This window comes from Botrytis sinoallii (assembly GCF_014898435.1).
Source record: "Botrytis sinoallii strain Bc 23 chromosome Unknown BSIN_007, whole genome shotgun sequence".
Taxonomy (NCBI): domain Eukaryota; kingdom Fungi; phylum Ascomycota; class Leotiomycetes; order Helotiales; family Sclerotiniaceae; genus Botrytis; species Botrytis sinoallii.
The window spans coordinates 2,079,154-2,101,905 of NW_024066034.1; the positions used below are offsets into that span (position 1 = coordinate 2,079,154).

The 22,752-nt window shown below is 41.9% G+C and overlaps 9 protein-coding genes across 9 annotated transcripts; 5 read left to right on the forward strand and 4 right to left on the reverse strand.

The window, feature by feature from the left end:
- Positions 1–239: 239 nt before the first annotated feature.
- Positions 240–961, forward strand: EAF02_004968 (uncharacterized protein; the record flags this gene model as incomplete). Its single annotated transcript, XM_038901016.1, has 6 exons — positions 240–277; positions 328–365; positions 419–514; positions 567–630; positions 683–770; positions 821–961. The coding sequence occupies 6 exons, from the start codon at positions 240–242 to the stop codon at positions 959–961; spliced, it is 465 nt and encodes a 154-aa protein (XP_038759528.1).
- Positions 962–2,807: 1,846 nt separating this feature from the next.
- EAF02_004969 (uncharacterized protein) lies at positions 2,808–3,692 on the forward strand (the record flags this gene model as incomplete). Its single annotated transcript, XM_038901017.1, has 5 exons — positions 2,808–2,933; positions 2,987–3,023; positions 3,078–3,138; positions 3,200–3,556; positions 3,626–3,692. 5 exons carry the CDS (start codon positions 2,808–2,810, stop codon positions 3,690–3,692), a joined length of 648 nt encoding a protein of 215 aa, XP_038759529.1.
- A 1,088-nt stretch (positions 3,693–4,780) lies between these two features.
- Positions 4,781–5,786, forward strand: EAF02_004970 (uncharacterized protein; the record flags this gene model as incomplete). The annotated part of the gene is made up of 4 exons (XM_038901018.1): positions 4,781–5,268; positions 5,367–5,434; positions 5,532–5,609; positions 5,716–5,786. The coding sequence occupies 4 exons, from the start codon at positions 4,781–4,783 to the stop codon at positions 5,784–5,786; spliced, it is 705 nt and encodes a 234-aa protein (XP_038759530.1).
- A 3,428-nt stretch (positions 5,787–9,214) lies between these two features.
- EAF02_004971 (uncharacterized protein) lies at positions 9,215–11,444 on the reverse strand. The gene is made up of 2 exons (XM_038901019.1): positions 10,470–11,444; positions 9,215–10,417 (listed from the first exon to the last, which is right to left on the reverse strand). Exons 1-2 carry the CDS (start codon positions 11,037–11,039, stop codon positions 9,860–9,862), a joined length of 1,128 nt encoding a protein of 375 aa, XP_038759531.1. The 5' UTR covers positions 11,040–11,444; the 3' UTR covers positions 9,215–9,859.
- Positions 11,445–11,751: 307 nt separating this feature from the next.
- Positions 11,752–13,075, reverse strand: EAF02_004972 (uncharacterized protein; the record flags this gene model as incomplete). The annotated part of the gene is made up of 3 exons (XM_038901020.1): positions 11,752–12,168; positions 12,234–12,842; positions 12,908–13,075. The coding sequence occupies 3 exons, from the start codon at positions 13,073–13,075 to the stop codon at positions 11,752–11,754; spliced, it is 1,194 nt and encodes a 397-aa protein (XP_038759532.1).
- A 351-nt stretch (positions 13,076–13,426) lies between these two features.
- EAF02_004973 (uncharacterized protein) lies at positions 13,427–13,777 on the forward strand (the record flags this gene model as incomplete). The annotated part of the gene is made up of 2 exons (XM_038901021.1): positions 13,427–13,489; positions 13,544–13,777. The coding sequence occupies 2 exons, from the start codon at positions 13,427–13,429 to the stop codon at positions 13,775–13,777; spliced, it is 297 nt and encodes a 98-aa protein (XP_038759533.1).
- A 567-nt stretch (positions 13,778–14,344) lies between these two features.
- EAF02_004974 (uncharacterized protein) lies at positions 14,345–16,092 on the reverse strand (the record flags this gene model as incomplete). Its single annotated transcript, XM_038901022.1, has 2 exons — positions 14,345–15,525; positions 15,582–16,092. 2 exons carry the CDS (start codon positions 16,090–16,092, stop codon positions 14,345–14,347), a joined length of 1,692 nt encoding a protein of 563 aa, XP_038759534.1.
- Positions 16,093–16,188: 96 nt separating this feature from the next.
- On the reverse strand, positions 16,189–20,494 carry EAF02_004975 (uncharacterized protein; the record flags this gene model as incomplete). Its single annotated transcript, XM_038901023.1, has 3 exons — positions 16,189–16,968; positions 17,101–19,781; positions 19,837–20,494. The coding sequence occupies 3 exons, from the start codon at positions 20,492–20,494 to the stop codon at positions 16,189–16,191; spliced, it is 4,119 nt and encodes a 1,372-aa protein (XP_038759535.1).
- Positions 20,495–20,862: 368 nt separating this feature from the next.
- On the forward strand, positions 20,863–22,676 carry EAF02_004976 (uncharacterized protein; the record flags this gene model as incomplete). The annotated part of the gene is made up of 6 exons (XM_038901024.1): positions 20,863–21,057; positions 21,114–21,245; positions 21,305–21,395; positions 21,446–21,514; positions 21,576–22,401; positions 22,469–22,676. The coding sequence occupies 6 exons, from the start codon at positions 20,863–20,865 to the stop codon at positions 22,674–22,676; spliced, it is 1,521 nt and encodes a 506-aa protein (XP_038759536.1).
- Positions 22,677–22,752: the final 76 nt, after the last annotated feature.

Here is a 22,752-nt window from a genome sequence, read left to right on the forward strand (position 1 = left end):
GTTACGCATCGAACATGCGTGTTCTTGGGAATATTATCACGACTGTGTCCAGCTTTCTGGGTGCTGTGTTCGAAAGACTTAGCGTGGCCTGTTTCAGCCTTAGATTGTCAGGCACAAAATTGCATCCCCGCCAGATTCTAGCCTTAAGCTAAATTCATGACCGAGTCTCAGGAAGCTATCAAAAGCTTCAGCCTTCTTTATCAAATAGACAGCAGACAAAACTAAAGGTTTCCGCCATTATGTCTACTCTCAACGAACCCTTTTATATTCGCTACTAGTGAGTTGATATCAATTCTTGAGTCTGAATTTACTAATTTATCTCAATAGTTCTGGTCACCAAGGTCGACATGGACACGAATTTCTTGGTGAGGATTGAGAAGTTGTTTACAATTTGCGCGGATATTAACAATGGATCTAGAATTCGACTTTCGAGTCTTAGGTGATGGAAGAAGCGCATCCGCACGTTATGCCAACAATTCCAACTATCGAAACGATTCATTGATCCGCAAAGAAAGTATGTGGTATATGATGCTATATGGATCTCACTCTGACTTTACGGTTCATAGTGAACATTAGCTCTTTGCTGGTGGAAGAAATCAAGAGGATCATCAAAACAAGTGAGATTATGAAGTAGGCTTCTCAAATCCAGATATCGTGGCACGCGAAGCTTATATCAAAATAGGGAAGACGATAGCAAATGGCCTCAGAAGAACAAAGATGGACGTCAAGAATTGGAAATCAAAATAGGCAGCGAGGTTATCTCCTTCGAGGTATGCATAGTTTTCTCGAGTGCGAGATTGTGTCACTGATCAAAAACTAGACTGCCAAAATCGGATCTCTCGTTGATGTCACAGAATCTCAAGACCCAGAAGGCCTACGGGTATTCTACTATCTTGTACAGGATCTCAAAGCATTGGTATTTTCATTGATAGCATTGCACTTCAAGATCAAGCCCATTTAAACTTTTGATTTCAAGAAAAGTCCAGGGGAAGAAGGAGTTAGGCGTTGATTTATTTGCAAGACAAATGGATACCAATAGAGGAAAAGCCACTTATTTGTCTTCAATGTTAATGACACAAAAATCTACTCAGTTTTTGTCAAAATTTCAAATATATGATATGATAGTGCTGTTGTGCCTGATCAGTCAAAACTGACCAAGCTGGATGTCGACACACAATTCCTTCTGCTTCGTCGAGTTGGATGAGGTAGCCACTTCATGTACGACTTCAGGGATAAATCACATACCAAAACACCATTTTTTATTTCCAGATCAAGGAAACTGTTCATCCATCGGGACCGGGACGAGAAATCGAAGAGTAGTATAAATCAGAGAAATGATCAAACTCTTGAAGCTCGGTTTGCGTCTTTGACATTGATTATAACACAATCTTCAACCTTACATCGTTTTGTATGCCGTTCATCCTGCACATTGCATAATGTTTATCAGATTTGCCAAGTTGACTTGCGTCGGAGTTATCAAAAGAATTATCATTACTCTACATTATGTTATGACTATGCCTGGCATCACTGCATGCATGAAAATCTTTGCCGAATTCCTTACCTGACGAACAACTTCATTCGATTCCAAAGCACCACTTCTCTTGCAACCAAGGAAGCAAGCCCGCAAGATAAACCTACTCCCATCAGATGTATGTGCCAGCAAACCAACACGCACCCGAACTCTGTATTAGAGGGTAAATTGAGGATTGAATCTAATAACTGAACAAGTATTTCCGGGATTCATCCAGACTAGGATCTTCAGATGTGCTGTCGAATCACTAATGATACCGTTGACTCCTTTTCGCCCCTTTGGTTGTTCATGCTTGCAAATACATGTGAATTGCATCTTTATTGGAAGGTACCAAAAGATTGCCGATTCATGAGAGACCACTTCGGCAATGATACATACTAATAATAATGGTATGTGGACCTTTTCAACAGTTCAATCAGATAAATTCCTTCTTTCCGGAGTGACACCAAAGGTCTACAGTGACAGCAGTATAGAAGAAGTCTTCAGGTAACGAGCACCAAATTGAATCACAAAATGATCAATGGGATTGCTCCAGTTACTTCAGAAGTTCAAGTAGAGTATCACCAATACATGCGTTTTGAAGTATAAATAGAAGGTATCGATGAAGATGTGATGGAAGAAATACTACCTACCTAGGTAGTATGTACGAGTATAGAGATGGAGTTCTTCATCACCATCCATCAATTAATCAATTTTGTTCTTTTTTTGGATGCACCTGCGGGGAAAAGCGGAAATCTGGAGCTAAGCCTCATTGGAAATAGCTTAGAACACTCAAGTCACATTTTAGCGTTGTGCGCCAATGACCATGCTAGAGTTGTACTGCCTTTATGATATCTGAACATCTTTTCGTCTTCTCATCCTTTCATCATCTCATCTTCTCGACAATTTCAAGACATTACTTCCATTTAATCTTATCGGTTCTATTCATCTAATCTTATCATCACCACATTATTGTTTTCATATTTCAGCTGTATTGTTAATTTCTCTTTGACAAGCTTGGCTGGTGCCGGCGCGATTCAATGCCCACCCCTTCTTCAAATAACGAGTCCAGAGTTGGAGCTACGATATCGCACACATCGTGCCCCCCTGAAGATGACAGGTCTACTTGGAGCATACCAGAGATGGAAGAAGGTACACTCTATGCCCCGATTCTAGATTCAAGAGCTGCACAACAACCTACACCTCCACCTCATGATTTACGAAGAGTTGATATGACACCGACTTCTCAAACTCATCTGCGAAACACCAAAAGCATGGATATCGATGAAAGAAGTAAATGGAACCCGATATGTTATCTCCTGTCAGTGCGGATGGAGATAAGCAGGATGAAGCTGAGATGCATACCGCCACTAATCCACGAAATCCTTCGCCATCCTTAGGTTACGATTTCTCGAATGTTAGAGTTAGTACAATTGACTTCCTGCTGGCTCCTTTAAACATACTGACAAAATACAGTTGTTACCCATCGTCACCATCTCCAAATTACGACCTGGTAGCAAATTCCATGGCCCAACAAACATCAGAGCGGCAGACCTATGACGTACAGGTCGAAATCAACATGTCGACATGAGAGAATCATTTTTATGTGGATATTTACTGCATTCAAGGTATGCGAGTGTTCAATATGGGCACTAAAATCTTCGTACTAATCGAATATTTTGTCAACAGCCTGACCGAAGACCACCCTACCCTTACGACCTATTTCGAAGGGGAGATAATTGGATCAAAATATTCATTCTTCACACAACACGAAGATTGGGGGTCTACAGATAAAGTCGACTTAACACACTGGGCAAAGTTTCAAGCCTTCCGTCCTTTTCAAAAATCTGCGAAGAAAGGAAACTGCCAAATACCAAATCTAGCACAACGAGATAATATTTTTATGAGATGGAAGGAACACTTCCTCGTTCCTGATCATCGTGTCAGAACAATTAGCGGTGCAAGCTTCGAAGGGTTCTATTACATTTGCTTTAATCAGGTTGAGGGGAAAGTTACTGGAATATATTTTCACGCGAAGAGCGAGAAGTAAGTCCTGGAAGGCCATTGTAAATTATCAACTTTAAATCGGGACATTGATGCTAATACGATTTTTAGATTTCAACAACTAGATTTGAAACATGTTGAGGATAGGGGGTGTTTCCAGGCAGTGGAGTTTAGATGAATCACGAAACCCCGACTATTTAGCTAGCATTTCATGAATCTTCCAGCGCATTTGAATATATCAGGAAGATCTACTTTCCTACGACGGAAAGAGAGCAGGTATACGGAGCACGGTGTTAAGGATTGAGGATATGATTTGGGATACAAGGGTGCGTCCATACAAGTGGAAGGATATTTTGAAGGCTCGATTTACGATTGTCACGGGCAGCATTGGATTATGATAATTACCGATGTCATAAGCGATATATGAAATGGATCGCATACTCGCATGATAATTTGAAGAAGTTATTCTGCAGTACCAACGCGAAAAGTCGGACTCGACTGACTATCAAAATGATGATGATGAGTCGGGGCCAACTGTTGGGCATGGTAGTCTTGAACATTTGAAAATTACCCATCATATGATCTGTCAAGCCAATTGTTGGACTAAACGTGTACATTGATCCTTGGTATTAACCTTCTAACCCGGAAACTTATCATGATGAATTTCAGTCGCCTAGTCCAAGATGGATACATGATCAAATAGTCTCTCGAGCTTCTGTTTTAGTATATAGATTAGGCTCTTTGTTTATCGTGTGATGTGACTTTTGAAACACTTAACAGAGTAATAGACGATGATGCTCAATTGTACCATTCCGATTTCCAATAATAATCCCGGGCGGGGCTCGTAAATTCTCCGCTCTTATTACTGAATTACTGGACCCGCCGGGCTGGCGTGATACTTTGACTCCGCCATTGAAAGTCACCGCGAGAGATATGCATAGATGCCTCAGGCTCAGAACTGATAACAGTTGATGATCCACTATCGAATAATAATAATATCGTAAAGCGTTTATCGCGATAAAACAAACATCTCATTGGGATTCTTCAACAAACCCTTATGAAAAAGAAAACGGAGAGTTTTTCGTTTCAACAAACGAATTCCTCTTTATTTTATGACCTGACCTGTTAACAATAAGTCCCTTCGAAAAGATTTCTGCTATTATAACATCTTCTTTCGCATATCTGATATTCAAAACTTACCTATCACCTACTAATAATATTCTCACATCAACTCGTCGCATTCCAGCAATAAAAGAAGACTTTAAGATGGATTTTGCACCCTATCAAGCTTCCCCAGAAGAAACTCGCGCTCTCTCTCCACCACCACGGAATTCTACCTCTTCTCCTCGTCAAAGTATTTCGCCCATTCGTAGATCCTTCAGTCCCGGAGTTCGCAGTCCAGCATTTCTGCAAAGTACTAGTAATGCTGCGGCGAAAAATGGAAATTTCGCTCCAAGCACTACTCCAAATCCTTGGGCGCAGAGAGAACGAGAGAGAGATGGATATTTTCCGACGGTGAATACTGGAGATGGGTATCAGGATGTGGAGAGCGGGAGGGTTGGAGGGGGTTATAATGTTGGGGGGAGTGTAAGTGGAGGTGCGGGGTATGGTGGGGGAAGTAGAGACGGTTTACATGAGTTTGAAACGAGTCTCCCGTTGCGGTTGGATTATGAGGCTTGTTTGGCTTATTTACTTTTGCCGCCTGCTGGGGGTGTATTGCTCTTGGTTCTGGAGAGGAAGAGTGATTACGTGAGGTTAGTTATGGGAAATGGCTTTTCAATAGGAAGGGAAGGTCTCTATGTCGAGAGGCAGTGTGATGATGGTATGAGACAGTGCTGAACAATGGTGATAGATTTCACGCTTGGCAGTCCGCGTTGCTGTTTACGGCCATGTTTGTCGTACATTTGATGTTTTCCTGGAGTAAGTTCTTCCTTACCCGTCCTCAGACATGCAGAAATTTCTCGAGAGAAGAACAAAACTCCTATGGTTTGAGCATTGGTATTGATGTTAGACTTAGGCCCATCCATGTCATGGTTATTGCTCCTCGGAGACATCAGTTTGATAGTGTGGCTAACTAGGAGAGCATATCTAGATGGTAAGTCTTCTATCTTCCTCTCTCACTCCCTAACTCTATATTTGTTTTATTCACATTGGTAAACATACTCCAATTCCAACTTAACACATCTAATCCCCCAAAACAGCGGACACTCTAGACCGATGCGAAGTCCCAGTCTTTGGAAGACTAGCTAGTAGTATACTAGACGACGAGTAAGAACGATGAGTGAAGACGATAATCGAGGACGACGAATTTATGCGCGAGGTTACGATACCATTTTTCTCTGGGGGCCATTTTTGCTTCATATTCCATAGTTAGCACGAGATACCCTTTGCCCTTGTTGTACAACTCTATTTTTATGTCATCTTTGGAGCGCATACGAGATGGTAATACTTAAGGATATTTATGTACATCCTTACTTAATATCTAATTCACAAGCTTGATGATCTGATTTGGATTCTTTCTGGTGAGTTCGAATGTGTGTTACCAGGCTACAAGTGAAGTTAAGCTATGGAATAGAATGATGGAAATGATTTCAGGAAGTGTGTGTTGGAGGAGAACGTGTGTAAGATGGGGGATGTGCTAGAGTCACAGAGGATATCATTTCAGAGTAGGAGATATGCCAGAGTAAAGGATGTGTCAAAGAGGATGATGTGCAAGAGCAGGATACTAGGTATATGCTGTGATACGGTATGTCCAAGGGAGATAAGTGATCAATAATCTAACGTATGATCTTTCATCTCATCACAACATTACCTACCTAGGTAGATATTGATTGTGCGCCTCAAGCACCTAGAAGATTCTGCAGAAATCAAAGAGGTACCAGGGATGCGCGTCTACCGGGGAATGGGGAGAAGGATAAGGTGAAGAGTGCATAAATGATAGTAATTGTAATATTGCAATAAGATCTCCATTCATGTCTTTGAGCTACATGATGGAATATGGTGAATAGGTGTCGAATTTCATAATGAAGAGGATGTAATGTATGCAAATACTTTCTGTAACGAGAGCGAGGGTTGGAGAATGTGAACTGTATGGTTGATGAGCAGGATACTCCTGCAATTATATATATATATATATATATCATGTAGTGATAATAGTTTAATAAACGGATAAGGATATGGAGGAATACAGAAACATGATGTAGAATTTGTAGAATAGATGTGAATGCTTATGTAGGTTTTAGTAGGTATTTCATAACTATATGGGGTGGTTTGGACAGGATTGGATATGATTGTAATAATCTGAATGAGAAGGAAAGAGGAAAAGAGGTAGGGAGTGAAGAGAGGAGGAGGGATATAAAAGAGGGAGATGAGGATATTGAGGTAGACAATACTGTTGAGTATAGTATAAGAAGGGAGTTGAATGATGACAGAATTTGAATACAAAGGAGTGCTTGTATTAATGACCTTGGAAGTCCACTCGAGACTCAAAGGTATATCTTACTATGAGGTAGAATATATCACAAGGTGGAACATATCGTTGATGTAGTTTTAGTAAAGAAATCGAAAAACTAAGGGGTACTCCTTAACATTAGCTAAAATTCTCTTCTGGAGATAGATCTTGTTCAATTCACCATACAAAACATAGGAAATTTTGAACACAAACAGTCTTGAGTTGAGACTAGCATCTTCATAGATTATTCCACACTTCGAATGTTGGGGAGGTTGATCAAGATCTTCCACCGTCCTACTTGATGTCTGGCGTGTTTTGTAATTACGAAAATGAGATATGCGATATGTAACAAGCGTTTTGGTTGCTGTTAATTTTGTCAATATAGATGTGCAATAAAAGAATACCAATATGGATTTATCATACATGTTATTTACTTGAGAAGATTAATATTAAGGAAGTGGTGTAGACATACCGGTATACGATTATATAATACATGGAGTATATAAAAACTTGATTTGCTTTTACGAATCTATTATTCCCTCTAAGATAGTTCTTGCCTTATAGTTTAATACACATACTGGCTTATAGACCTTTCATTTCTTGTTAAGATATTAGATTAGTGTATTGATTTGTCTCTTGTATATATTTTCGACTCTGCTACATACAACTTTCCCACCCTAGTATATTCTCCATTCTCTCTCACTCCAATCCATATACCATTCCCACTACAGCATATTATCTATTCCTCTTCCAGAATATACTCCTTTCTCCCTTATTCTAGCATATTCTTCATTCTACATCTAGCACATACTCCTTTATCCTTCAAGCATATTCTTCATTCTACCTCTAACACATACTCCTTTCTCCCTCCAGCACATACTCCTCTTCCAATACATTCTCCTTTCCCCCTCCAGCATATTCTTTGTTTCTCTTTCAATGTATACTCCATTCTATCTTTATTATTGGCCATACCTTATCATCCTACCATCATCATAAAACGTTCAATGCCTCAGAACCTCTCTCGTATCAAGGATGACTCAAATTCCTCTCGCTCCCCCGTGCGGAGAACCCGACAGTATTATCAATGTTGATCGTGTTCTCCCCGCCGTTGGTATGTTACTCAAACCCAGGCTCAATTTACCTCCAAGACCGAAGACTGTAGTTGCTCCCAATTCACACTTCGTTGTTGAACCTGAACCTTCCAATGATCTTCCTCTCGCTCCCCCAGGCGGAGGTTTCAAGACACTCGACCACCAACATCTTCTTCACCCCGTCAATCACCAAACCTCCTCCAGAAGTAAGTAGAATAAACCATTCCAATTATATACATACCGTGAAAGAGTGGAAAGTGATAGGATCATAGGCTAAGTAAGCCTTTGCATATACTGTGAAATACATTTTCCTCTTTATTTCCCTAAATATATATCATACCTTTTCACGATTGTCTGAATCCAAATCAAATATCAACCTGTTCTCATTATTTCTAATTGAATAGGACATTGTAAACCAATTTCACCTCAGAAGCTTTCCATTGTTCCAATGGAATAGAACATTTAAAGTGGAATCTTCTGAGAATACATTTCAATATCTCAATTGAAACTTGACAATTAAATACCCTCTCAGATAAGTCAGATATTATAGTATTAGTGTATGATACAACTTATAAGTTAGTTAATCATCAAATAGTAAATCGGTGACTGGGGATCTGATAAAACTACCTAGGTGTGATGACTTTCATGTGTACAAACTTCCTTAACACAAAGCACAATTTTAACAACGAAGCATAAAAGAAATATCCGAATCCAAACACCCTTTGGATATACATCTCTATATCTATCTCATCCTGCTAATTGATCATCTATTCCGAGAATGCATTTCCGAATACAAAGAGACTACTATGAAATATCGTACAAAGTAGATATACCCATCCATATCCATACCTATATATATCACCATTCAATTCACAATCATCTTCATCCCCATTCCCATTCCCACATCCATCTCTTCTCGATCCCTCCATCCCCCATTCCCCCTCCCCTGTGCCCTCCACCCTCTCAACTTTCCAGATACAACACCCTTTCAAAACTCTAAACCAAATTGCTCGTATTCTCTATTCATATTCTCATCCTACCCCACCCACCCCATCACAATAAGTCCCACCCATTCAGAATTCTATTTTTCGCTCCCTCCTTCATCATAACTCACTCACCCACTGCTAGATTAACACTTTTCATTTCTTTCACTGTATATATATCATATTACATGAATCTCCAGTCAAACCTCCAGCTGAATGGATGTATTCAAATGCCGAAGTTGAAGCTGAACCTCTTTCGGTCTCAATTTCGATCTGAGATGAGTAGCCAGTCTTAAATTTAAATTTAACACTTGAGTTAAAGACGGATGCTTAAACTGTGTAACCTTAGGACTTCAGACGAAAACTTTTGGGACAAGCTTCTCATTTTATTATTCCATACAGTTCAGATAAGCATGGTTGAGTATCCATCCACATTGTGATCAGAGATTCAACACTTGCATTCTCCTGATCAACCTCTCATCCTCAAGTGAAAAGCCACTGGGTAAACAAACCATGTCTTTTCAAAGGTATCTTGCGATCACATCGTTTGCAATTCATAGCCGATCAGCTTCAAAGCTTTATTACTGTGTCATCCCTTCGTTGACTATATCCAAAGTTGACAGGAATCTCAATTCCATAGCAATCTGCAAACATGCTAATGATTCCTAATTCTTTTTCAAAAGAAGCTCCAACCAAAAATATAAATTTCAAACAGCCAACCAATCGTCTTGAAGAAAATTAACCTAATGTCTTCCATTTCCAAAACTCCCCTGTGATAAAGAAACGCTGGATATGATTTTTCGACCCCATCCCGTGTTGCTCAAGAGCTCAGTAGATCCTTAACACTCATTCCTCGAACCCCACTAAAGCTCGTACCTCTACGATCTGAATTCAGCATCAATAACGCCGCACTTGCTTCCTCATCTATATCTCTTTGATCTCTTTGCGGTATGAGAGCAGGACTCGTGAGTGCCGATCCTACCGACGCAATGCTTCGAGCATAATCATAGACTGAAGCGCCTAAAGCGGGAGATGTGGTTGATGAGGTACTGATGCTATAATGACGAGAGTCTGTTGAGTACGAGGAATATGAATCCTGTCTTTGACGAGAATCTTGTGGGAGCATGGCGGGCGATGTTTGTTGGGATGGGGGTGTAGGTGTGGTGTAATTGGTAGATGGATTTTCGGAACCAGCCATTTCAATATCTTCTTCTGATTCACGTGTGGAATATTCATGTCGCGATGGATCATAGCTCCCACGATGTGCTGATGGCGGTAACGTAAATTCTCCAGTGCTTGCAGAGAAGTTGCCCCGAGCATTCTCGGCCTTCAGCTTGGAAACACAATCTTCGAGATATCTCACATAATCGATAGATGCCTTTCAGATATTAGCATGTGAAAATTGATAGGATATGTATTTTATGACTCACTTGTAGAATTGCTAACTTGTGCATTTCTCCTGTGCAAGCTGGTATCATGTCTTTCAATACACCAAATTCCTCATTCATTTTAGACCTCCTCCTCCGCTCAATCAAGCTATGTGCAGTTTTCCTTGCAATCTTTCGTCCAGCCACACTCGTTGAGGAGGGTTGCTTCTTCTTGGGCGTATTTGAGGTAGGTTTCCCACCGGACTTCGTATTCTCTGCGGATGTATTCATTATCTCATCACTTTGCCCTCGAGGTTTCATTTGTATAATCTTTCGGGATCGTGTAGGCGGAGGCGGTAGTGCGAAGGAATCTTTCGCAGTGGTTTGTGCAACCGTTCTTCGACGAAGCTTGACAGCTTCACTTGCGGGAATGGCTGGAGAGATTGGGGAAGCAGGTTGATATGAGGAGGCAGATGATGCTTGGGTAGAGGGACTGGTTGGTCGAGATTCCACTCCTGCTACAGCAGGAGGAGGAAGTTCAAATGACATCTGTAGCGAAGAATAATTCGAACCATCTTTTCCCTTAATTTCTGTTGATGAAGCCGGGGTTGGAGGATGAGTTGGGCGAGACATTATAAAATGAGGTATTTAGGTAACTTGACTTGGTCTTGTGCTCAATATAGAAGGTCCTACCGCGTACTATGATAAAATTGACCCTTTTGACTCAAATTGAGGTAAATAATTTCAAGATATGGATAAGAAATGACTGAAATATGGCAAAATGTGAACTCTTGAGAAAGAGGCGCTATGTAAAGAGCTTGAGGGTGGTCAAATGTTAGGAAACATAAGATAATCTCACTCAACTTTGGAGAAATCAAGAGAATTGGAGAATAATGAACGAAGGAGAGAAGAACCAAAGGGATTTGATCTTGCTGTAACACGACCTACATTATATCTTCGAATGATTTCAAAGACTAGCACTTCCGGCAGCTAGAAATGATATCGGAAACAATCTCATATCTTTGCGCAACTTTATCGAAGATCAATTGCGAATTTCACGCCCCTCAAGGACGATATAAATGTCGCGTGCTTCATTCGATTGGTTATGAGGCTTTTATTGATGTTGCTCGGATTATGCTGACCACTGAAATTGCGAGTTGACAAAACGTGGTGGGTTTGGTGAGATGAGTAATAAGACTCAAGGTTAAGATTTAGGTAAATTGGCACGTGCTTGATAACGATTGCTGGTTTGTGCGTAAAACTAGAGTAGAGTAATCTAAGCTCACCGGGAGTGAAGAAACCTTAAAATATGAGATTACGCAAGATCATGCATGCAATACTGGTTTTAATGCCATAGAGACCACACACATATTGACAGAAACCACAATCTCTGCGATTCCCAAAACCAGCCTGGCTCTGTATAGTGGTAGCTTGTCCCTGCACTGAGCGAGAGACCAACTACTTTTAATCTTTTTTGGAATTCGTTCTCTGTTTGAGCATCGGCATTTGGACAAAGCTGCGCGAATACAAACATGCCTGCTGTGGCAGGAATGAATGCGATCCCATTAGCCAAAAGAAAGTTCTTCACCCTCAAATATGCTTTTTGCAAGATTGCACCGTTATGAACCACCACAAAGTCTACGTTGTCCGGTCGCAGAATGCTTCTAGTTGCGAAGAGACTAGCGGCAGAAGAAACCTGGCCGTGAACTGTGAGAGCAGCACCAAGACGAACAGCCACATTGTTTTGACTAATAATTGCACCCTATGTCTCCATATTTGGGATTCGTGGTATGCTTTGGGGAATTAACAAGGGGATAATAAACTCACGAGACGTATTCCACTGCAGCCAAAGTCCTTGCTAAGACTATAGAGAACGTGGACAGAACTTTCATTGTAGTCTATTGACAAAGCCGAGATAAAGTCCTTTTTCTTCTGGAGTAATGCATGATTATTATGGACTGATAGCCCATACACTTCATCGGAGATGTAATGCAAGCCACGGCGATCACACATGGCTAGCAATGCTTGCAATACTTCCTTGGGATAACAACATCCCAATGGATTATGCGGGTTACAGATAAGCATGGCTTTGACGGGAACTAAACTTTCATCCATGGCTTGCTCATAGAATGCAATACTCTCGACTGTGAACAATTTCTCCAGAGGAATATGCACAGGTAGGGCAACAGCATCTTTGTGTACAGATATAGCAAGATCAAGCCCGGACCAGTATGGTGTGGAAATCATTACTGCATCCCCCGGATTGCATAATTGTTCTATCAGGGCACTCAGTGCGCCGCTGGCTCCTGGGGCAAGTACAATTTGGGAATCTTGTACTGAGCTCCTAGGGTTAAATACCTCAGTTGTGTTGATAAGCCCAGCAATAGCTTTTCGAGCTTCTAAATTGCCTCCTATACCTTGATCGTATGAAAGGTCCTATCTATTCAGCATCATAGCATGTACAACTCAATTCGAAGTGGTTATATGAATGGCACTTACACATTCTCTGATCCCTGTTCTGATTTCTCGCAATTCAAAATACGATCTCTGATCAGATAATTTCCTGTAGTCCCAAGATCGATCAAAAAAGGATCATTTCTCATATGCCGATCTAATAAATGCGGAATCAGGGTTTGGTTTCTTGTCTGACACCTTTGAGATGGTAACATAATGGTGTGCAAAATGACAGATTCAAGCGTTGAATTTTTTTTTTGGGGGGGGGGGGGGGGGGGGGGGTGAATCCATCGATGAAAGTTCTAATTCGGACGAGTAAGCGTGTTTGTTTCGGCTAATATATGGCATTCAGTCGCCGATGAGGAAATAGCCAGAAAAATCAGTGCCAGGCTAGCTAACACAATCCAAAGTACTATTTCCGGTATCTACTTCGCTGAGTCAAGATAAGCGTCTTCCGACCTCGACCATCTCTCGCATTGACAATCACCCGCAATTTGCAGTACCAGCCTTTGCAAACATCGAGGAAGCTGTATGAACTGCGTTTACTTTACATTTGTTCATTGTCGATGGCACTCCCGTTATACAAGTCTGTTCGCAGGCTACTTTCGAAATATGTTGCAAGATTACTAGTAAGTAGATCTTGAAGTACAATATGATTGAATAGATTATTGATTGCATTGCAGGATCAGCAAGCCTACCAGGCTAAAGCAAAGAACCTCGTCGACTCAAGCAAAGAGAGCTCGTCTATTGGATATGAGGATACGAGCTCTTCACTTTGGGATGAAGACATCGGCGCTATGCTTTCCTCAATGCTACAAATGGCAGGGTACACCCCCCGTATGAATACCTGCCATCGTGAAGTTTTTGCAAGTTATATAGCGCCATCGCTCGGAATGCACCCCAAGTTACTAGGCTGAAGCGAAGGCTGGAGGAGCTTCATGAAAGATGACTTCACTTCGGTCGAGTTGAGCTGGCGTTGGTCGCCCTCTTCAGACTTACCTTCTGTTCGTTATTCAATAGAGCCTATTGGTTTATGTGCTGGGTCAACCCGCGATCCTTTGAACAATCAAGCAAGTGTTGACCTCATCGCCGAGTTAGAGAAGTGCAGCTCAAATCTATCGCTTGATTGGCATCGTCATTTCAGCAAAACTCTTCTTGTATTTGGGACAGGAGTCCAAGCCTTGGGAAATCGGGACTTCCGAAGTTCCTCACAGTCACCTATCTCAAATATTTAAAAATCCGATATTCCTATATAAAAAGTAATCAAATCAAAAAATTATTCCAGAATATCCAAGATTCTGGTATATCCCAGTCCGATATAGCCAAGTTTTTCTGTAGAGCGATAGCCGGTCTTTGCAACTCCCGAGTCTACAGACATCCTTCACCATCGGCTTATTCTCCCTCGAACGTATGAGAATCCATAAAGATACTCAATAGCCATTCATTCCATATACGTTATACAATATGTGTGTATCAACTATGATTCAGGAAATTTCCCTTCCAACCAAAGATTCCAACGTCTCTAGCAAAATACCAGAAAGAGCAGTGATCTCTGCGGAAGTGACCATATCTATGGCATAACTTATCAAACACACCATTCTCATACTCTCTTCGAAGAACTCTATCATCAAAGGAAACTGTACTCCATCTGACTTTTTAATCACATTGGAAGCTTCGATCTCAGGTATGACAAGATTGCTTTCATGCGAATCTTCCTTCTTGTGAAATATGACCATGACATCGAATAAGTTCTCTGCATCCATTAGAGAGACAAGTTCGCAGTAAGGCACAACATGAGCTAACGCAGATTTATAACTAGTATGGACAGAGTCAACGAAGCTCCTAATATTATGAATGTTTGTGCTGCTGCAATCGATCTTAATTGGAACGCGATCTAGGAAGGTCCCCAAGATATTATGCGTCTCTGCTTCCATTCGATTGCTGTATGGGATACCGAGAACGACGTTATCTACACAAAACAGCTTTGGAATGGCAACTGCACATGCGGCGAGATAATTGCCGGATACGTTATGCGGCGAATGCCTCTCACTCATGTCCAGATACTGCGACGCCCCAGTGGCGATACCAGATGAAAATTGCCAACGTGGAAATAGCTGCGGGAGTGGTTGTAGAAATTCCTCCCAGAATTGTTTCGTTTGGCTATTTGACAGCATCGGAGGGCTTTGGGAGAACCAGCTGATCCAAGAGTTATACGATGGATCTGACTTGCCCAGATCTGATCGAGGCTGTCGGTATTTCATATCGATGTAATCCCGAGATATCTGGGTCAACATGATATTTATAGATCTTTTGTCTGCGATAATATGATGTGATACGATTATCAGAATGGTCTGATCGCATTCCTCCGCTACGACTGATCGAATGAGTTGATCGTTAGACAAGCCGAAAGGCGCATTGATTAAGTTTTCAATGGACAATTCATTGGCCGACTTCAAAATCTTGGTTGGGAGTATATCCTCGGAAACAAATTGTTGTAAATTGCCATTGATAGTTTGATATCGAGTTCTCAACATGTAATTAGTGGAGATGAGAGTATTTACAGCTTTAGCGAGAAGCGTGAGGTCCAGATTCCCCGCAGCGCAAGTTTGCACACTATATTGAAGCTCGAAGAAGATGGTAAATTGGCCTGGAGGCTGTGTATCTCCTGTTCCAAATAAGAGACAGCTCTATGTGGAGCTAAAAGCTTCCCATCAAAGGCACGAAATGCGCGCCTCCGATCATGTGTGCAATACTGCTCAAGCGTCGCAGCCAGACTTGAGAGTGTCGTGTTACAGATCAGAAGCTGTAATGGTATATTGCAGGCCAATATATCTGACAGCTTCTGTAATGCTTTGATTTGCATTAAAGAATTGCCGCCAAGCATTGAAAAATCGTCATCTGCCCCAATCTCAACGAAATCGCTCAGATTGAGAATTTCTTTCCAAATCCTCTCGATCAACTTTTCCATTATAGTGCTAGCCCTTTCTCCACTTAATTGGTGTCCATTCGATACAATCAGGTCCCGGAGAACTTTTCTGTTGATTTTTAGATTCGGACTAAGTGGTAAGCGGTCCATCGCAAATATTCTAGTAGGTAGAGAGTAATACGGTAGAATGTTTTGCAGCTCACGTTGTATGGAACCAACATCCACAGTCGCAGGAGTAGCAAATGCATAAATGCTATCATTCTGGACTACTGCTGCTGCATTTGTTACCAATCCGGAAACTGACATAATTGCTTGCTCAACCTCTTCAAGCTCGATACGGAATCCCCGAACTTTGACTTGATTGTCTTCTCTGCCCAAATACCGTACCTCTTCTGATTCTGTTCATACCCCAATGTCTCCGGTACAGTACATCATCTGTTCAGGACAGAATGGATCGCGAACAAACCGAAGTCGGGTTTCCTCCTCATTGTCAAGGTATCCCTGCGAAACCGACAGTCCGCTGATACAAATCTCTCCTGGTAGCCCTATCGGTACTAGTCGTCTCTGAGCATCCAGTATATAGCAAGCAGTTCCTGGAACAGGTTTGCCGACTGTTGGCTCTTGATTTCTTCGAAGAGTAGCAATGAGAACGACGATCGTGCACTCACAAGGCCCATAACCATTGTACAATTTACGGCCATTTACAGCCCACCGATCTACAAGCCTTTGGGTAACTGCCTCTCCGGCAAGAAATATAGTATCAAGATTATTGAGTTCCTCACTTACAAGGCTGGAAAGCAATGATGGTGTTGCCATAGCAGCATCAACTGTGGTGAGATGTGAGAATGGATGGGCCGGATTTTTCAAAACTAGGGTGGCGCCATAGCAGAGTGTGCCGAATATCTCAGCGATGCTGATATCGAATCCAACCGATAGCATTTGAGCATTTCTTCTCCCAGGTTTAGAATGCAGCCTCGACTCCGGGGATGCAAGATAAGATAAGATCGGTCCATGGCTTGCTTTGACTCCCTTAGGATGGCCAGTCGAACCGGAGGTGAAGATCAAATAAGCAGCATCACTAGGCTTGTTTTTTGTTTTCAATCTTGTAGTATCAAGAAGTGGCTCTTTGATAACACTTCTCAAAAACAATGTGCGGGTTCCAGCGATTCGCAGGCTTTCGCCCTAGTCTTCGTAAGGGATTATATATATCATTGCCTTTGCCTGTCGAATAATTTTTTCTCTTCGCTTTGCCGGAAGCTTGGAGTCAACAGGTGCGTAAATACCGCCGGCTTTCATGATAGATAAGACAGTTACAATCCATGACAAAGACCCATCACTCAAAGTTGCCACAACATCATTCGGTCTGACGAATTTAGCAAGATATGCTGCAACATGATTAGCCCTGTTTTCCAATTCCAAATAGGTGAGTGACCCATCATGCGACTCAAGTGCGGAGAATTCTAGCCACTGATCTGCTGCCTGCTCGAATGTGTCTTTTAGGGTTTTCGTATCATCCAAATGAGGTCCGATCTGTGGTGGATACACCAAGCTATCAACTTCTGCTTGATTCATCATTTTGTCGCGGACTTGCAATAAAGTATCTGTCGACTGGTCGATAATGCCATGGATTATATTATGAAAATGCCGTTGCAACCGTTCTATCATTGCCGGTTCGTATTCTTTGGTGCTATACTGAAATCGTGTGAACATTTCACCTTGATCTTTTCCAATCGAGATGGTCAACCCAGATTCCATAAAGGATTTATACTGGAACTTCCATGTTCCAGAATTGATCGGACAGGGGATCTCGGGTAAATCGTATTCTATGGCTACAATCGGATTCAACAGCCAGGAGTTATCACCTGGAATGGATTCAAGATAATCTGCCGCAGACCATTGTTGGTCTATGATTTTCAGCAATCTTTCCTGCACATGATTAAGCAAATCCATCTTGTTCATTGAACCACCTAAATCCACGGGAAAGGGGCATGTATTGATGAGTGGACCGATTGTTTTGTGAATAAGAGGCACGGCTAAGCTGCGTCCTGATATAACGACTCCAAAATTCACCTTGTCATCAGCCAAATAATTTCGAAGAAGTAACGATAAACACGCATAAATGATAACAGGAACTGGCACTTTCAGTCTTCGAGAACTTGCTTCGAGGTTTACAAAAGAGAGCCTGAGTTTCAGGACCTTATCGGGAAACGAAATCATTTTATCTTCCGGTCTAGTCATATCAGGATTTGGCCGTTTTAGACGGCAGGAAGGGGAGTGACCATGGAAAATGGTTTTCCAAAAGTCCGCTGATCCTTGACGCATTTTCTCAACGTATTGACTTCGCTCATGAACGAACTCGGAGAATTTTCCTGGGCAGGAGAGTGCCTTTCCATCGAGTATTGCTTTCAGATCTTCCATCAATATACTCATATACCAGCCATCTATCTGGCTATGATGTACAAGCCACAACAAATTGAAACTTTGTTTGTGATCTCGAATAACTCGAAATGCATCGACAGGTCTAAAGGTCTGCCCGGTGCACGGAGTCTTAGGTAGAGACAACAGCTCATCCATTACGTTACGGACAGTAGATTCAATATCTTTGCTATGGCTCGAAATCTCGCTCCAGTCAATCTCGCTTACTTCAGAGGTCGCTTGTGTGCCTTTGAGAAGATTGAAGGTAGCTGAAAATATAAGGTGCCGCTTCATTATTATGTCCCATGCTCTCTTCAAGCGACCAGCTTCTAAGATTTCGCAGTCATCGCATGATATAGAAATAAGAAGATAATTAGCAAGTGGCTCACGAAGACATGCTTTGATCATGCTTGATTGAACTACCGTCATTGGAAATTCAACTAATTGATGTGAAGAACTGCCAATTTTGCTTTCATCTTGCCGTGTAATGATTTGACTGGTATCAGTGTCAATAGCTTGGGCCAACGAGGCCGTGAGGCGGAGGCTTTGTGAGGAGAATAAATCCACAACAGATAGAGTCAAGTTGTGTTTGTGTAAGTATGATAAAAGCTTCATTGCAGACAGAGAATTGCCTCCCAGGTCCCAGAAAGAACTTTTAGGACATATTTTACTCTCAGGAATACCAAGGGCCAGCGCGACTCCTGATATCAATATTTGCGTTGTTGTTCCTCTTTTGTTATCTATCTTTTGGGGTTCTGGGACATGTTGCAACTGGCTTCTTAGGTATGGTATATCTACTTTTCCATTGTGTGATAGAGGAAGAGAATATAAGGAGTGAAGGATGTCAGGGACAAGGAACGTATCGTAATGTCGTGCTAACCAATTGCGCACCAGGAATGGCTCAATTTTAGGCGCAATAAAAGCCACCAATCGCCCTTCATGTAATAAGGCAATAGCTGCGGTAACACCTTCAAATGCCCGCAGTGCAGGTACCACTTCAGTCTCCAGATTTATCAGAAATCCTCGATTCTTGACCAGGCTATCTTGTCGTCCTAGAAAAACAATTCCATCTCCAGCATTTCGACGGCCAAAGTCGCCGGTACGGTATATTCTTGTTCCTTTCCAATTGATGAATTTTTGTTCTGTCATGTCCTCGTCCTTGAAGTAGCCAATCGCGAGTCCTGGGCCGCTGATGCAGATTTCACCCTCAGCGCTTTCATCGAGATTCTTATCGAGAAGCAGAATCATGCTTTCTTCCATGGGGCTTCCCAATAGTATTGGCTGATCCTGTAAGACCTCAAAGATGCTAGATGAGATTGTTGTCTCGGTTGGGCCATAGGCATTAAAGATCTTCCGATCTGGTCTCCACCATTTCTTTATTAGAGTATGATTAGGTGATTCTCCTCCTAGAAAGATAGACTTGATGTTGGTGAAACTTTCTGGATACTGGATTGTCGCTAAGACTGATGGTGTAATGGGCAGTATATCACATGTCTTCAGGTCGTCTATAAATCGAGTTTGACTAGAAAGTACCAGCTGACCACCATTGCATAGAGTGCTAAAAAGAACTCCAGTGCATGCTCCAACATGTTAGCGCTGCATGTATAGACTCAATTGATTGGTGGCACAACATACCGTCAAATCCAATTGAAAATAATGACACCACCTTATCCCCTGACTTTACGTTCATATTGAAAGGCTTGGACACACCACCTTGCTGCACATAGTTCAAGAGGCTTGCGTTAGAGATCACTACCCCTTTTGGCGCTCCTGTCGTCCCAGAGGTAAAAATGATGTACGCGGGGTCCTCGAGATTCTCATAACCCACGTGGTGAAACAATTGACTTTCTCCATTCCTTTGGCCTAGGACTGCTTCAATCTCACTCTTCAGAACCATATTATCATTCAGTATTGTCCCCGTCTCAGACTCTGTGCTTATCATTATATCCGCGTTGATAGTACTAAGAACTATACGAATCCTCTCAGAGCTCCAGGTGATGTCCATAGGAATGTAGCAAGCGCCGATTTTGGAGATCGCTAAAAGACACACCACCATTAGTGAGCACCTCGATGTAAGAATTGGCACCTTGTCTCTGGGTCGAACGCCTCTGTCGTAGAGAAGGGTCGCAACTCGTGTAGATTGCGTCTCCAGTTCATCATATGATAAAGTGTCGCCGTTATAAGATATGGCAATACTGTCAGGATGAAGATTGGCATGTTGAGAGACCAGGTTGCAGAAGGACTTGCGGTCTCCATAACATCCGGGATCTACTTGCATGATCATTTGGTACATTTTTCGAACAATGTTCGACGATAGGGTACGGGAAGTTGAACGAGAAATATATGAGGCGAGCTTCGTCTCTGGATGTACTGAATTGCAACTCCACGAGAAGGATCACTTTCAGTCTTACATGGATGATTTGTAATAGATGGGCACAATGAATTTGAGTTCCATCATCCGATAATGATTTCTCCATGGCAAATGGAATCCCACCACCCAAATCGTTTCCGGCGTTCGTAGATGTTTCGGAGTTTCAATTCGAATTAAACGCCGAGGGGTACTAAACTAATTGACTGTCTGACAGGAATTTTGAATGTGGCTCATTTTATCTTCAGTAATTCATAGCAATCTTTCAAACTACTCAGTCTCTGTCGGCCATGATGCAAATTAATCCATGGCTCTCTTTTGTCATCTGTGTTGCCATCGTCGCCTTTATTGCGGTCCGGGTAGGAAATGGTCACCCCACATACCCCAATGTTCCAAAAATTACAAGGGGATTTCTGAAATCTTTGATTGACTGGGAACCGACTGCTTTTTTGCGACTTCAGGATTATGAAGCTGAGGGATACAAGAAGGTAAAGTTTCCGTATGGGAAAATGCCAGGCGAGCTGGAAGCTGACCCTTGCTAAAGTTCAATAAACATGGGCTTCCATTTGTTGTAAAACTGTTTGGAGTTAATGCTATGATTATGCCCCCGAAATATTTACCTTCACTGAAGAAATTCGATCGTCATGCTTTAAATTTCGCTCAGCATCTCAATGACGTAAGTGCTTTCTATGCTCTCGGAACGAAACATACGAGAAGCTAATTTTTGAAACTTAGAATATGCAGATGGAGGCTACTGTGGGCGATACTGCAATTGCCAATGATATGGAAATCGATTTAGTCGCAAGATATATGAATCTTAAAAGTGGTAAGTATCTTGGATGAGACTCCATGTTTGGTCAATCGTTGACTTCTCAGGCCCCATAATTGCGCTTCTGGCAGACGAAGCAGAATATAAGTTTAAGGATCAGCTAGGGGAATTGCATGGTTCGTGTTGACCTTGTTGAATGTGTTCAAGAACGTCGACTTCTTGCTAACTTCTCAAGAGATTACCAAACTTTTAATACTTATAGTCTCTGTACAAATCTAGTGCACCACATCTCTAGCAGGGTACTTGTAGGAAAGGAATTCTGCAGAGATACAGAATATAATAAGGTGTGCCAGAAATATACCATGACTGTATTTATTAGCGGTGTGCTGTGGAACTTTCTACCACTTGGTCCGTTCCGAAAGCCCTTTTACTGGCTAGCCTCTGTGAAGTTCCGCTGGGATCTTCGGAGAGTCACAGAGTATATCGTTCCTGCTATCCAGAAAAGAATGGAACAGCGTACAGCACAAGTGATGGATAAACCCATAGATGTCATACAATTTGCAGTGGATCAAACGATAACATCACACCGAGAAAATGACGCCAGACAACACGCAAAGTGTATTATTCATTTGAGTTTCGCTGGTACAGGGACATCTATAAGTCTGGTTTATAATCTTATCTGGAAGATTTTAATGTATCCTGAACATCTAGAACCTCTGCGGAACGAGATTGACCTGTCTCTTCAGCAACACGAAGGATGGAATGACAAGAAGATGCTGAGTTCCCTGAGACTTTTGGATAGTTTCATTAGGGAGACACTCAGACACAACCCTGCAGCCTGTTTCTCAGGACAACGCACGGCAATGGAAACACTTACGTTTCCGGATGGCTTTACCTTAAAGCCGTTTAGTCGGATAACATTCCCGACCCTCTCCACTAACATGGATCCCGATAATTATAAAGATGCATCTACTTTCGACGGCTTCAGATTTGCTGGGCCGGAGTTCTCGTCACGGAGCAAAGGAAGGATTCATGCTTCTGCAGTAGACGAAAAGTTTCTTTCGTAAGTTTGTAACTTCCTTCGAAATCCGATACCATGTATGGATTAACATCTCACTCTCGGTTTCTAGGTGGGGATATGGAAAACAATCATGTCCAGGAAGGTTCTTCGCAGTTCGTCTTGTGAAGCTCGTTTTTGGTCGGCTGATCTACGAGTATGATATTGAATGGGCATCGGAAATTAGACAGTCGCCCAAAGGGGTGGCAATTGAAGGTACATTTTTGGCAAACATGGATGCAAACATCAAAGTGCGAAGTCGTCGCGCAAAGTCATTGTGACCGTAAGAGCTGAGAATTAATACTGCGATCAATAGAAGGTTCAAATCGTTGTCTAAGATACCATGGCTAATTTGGG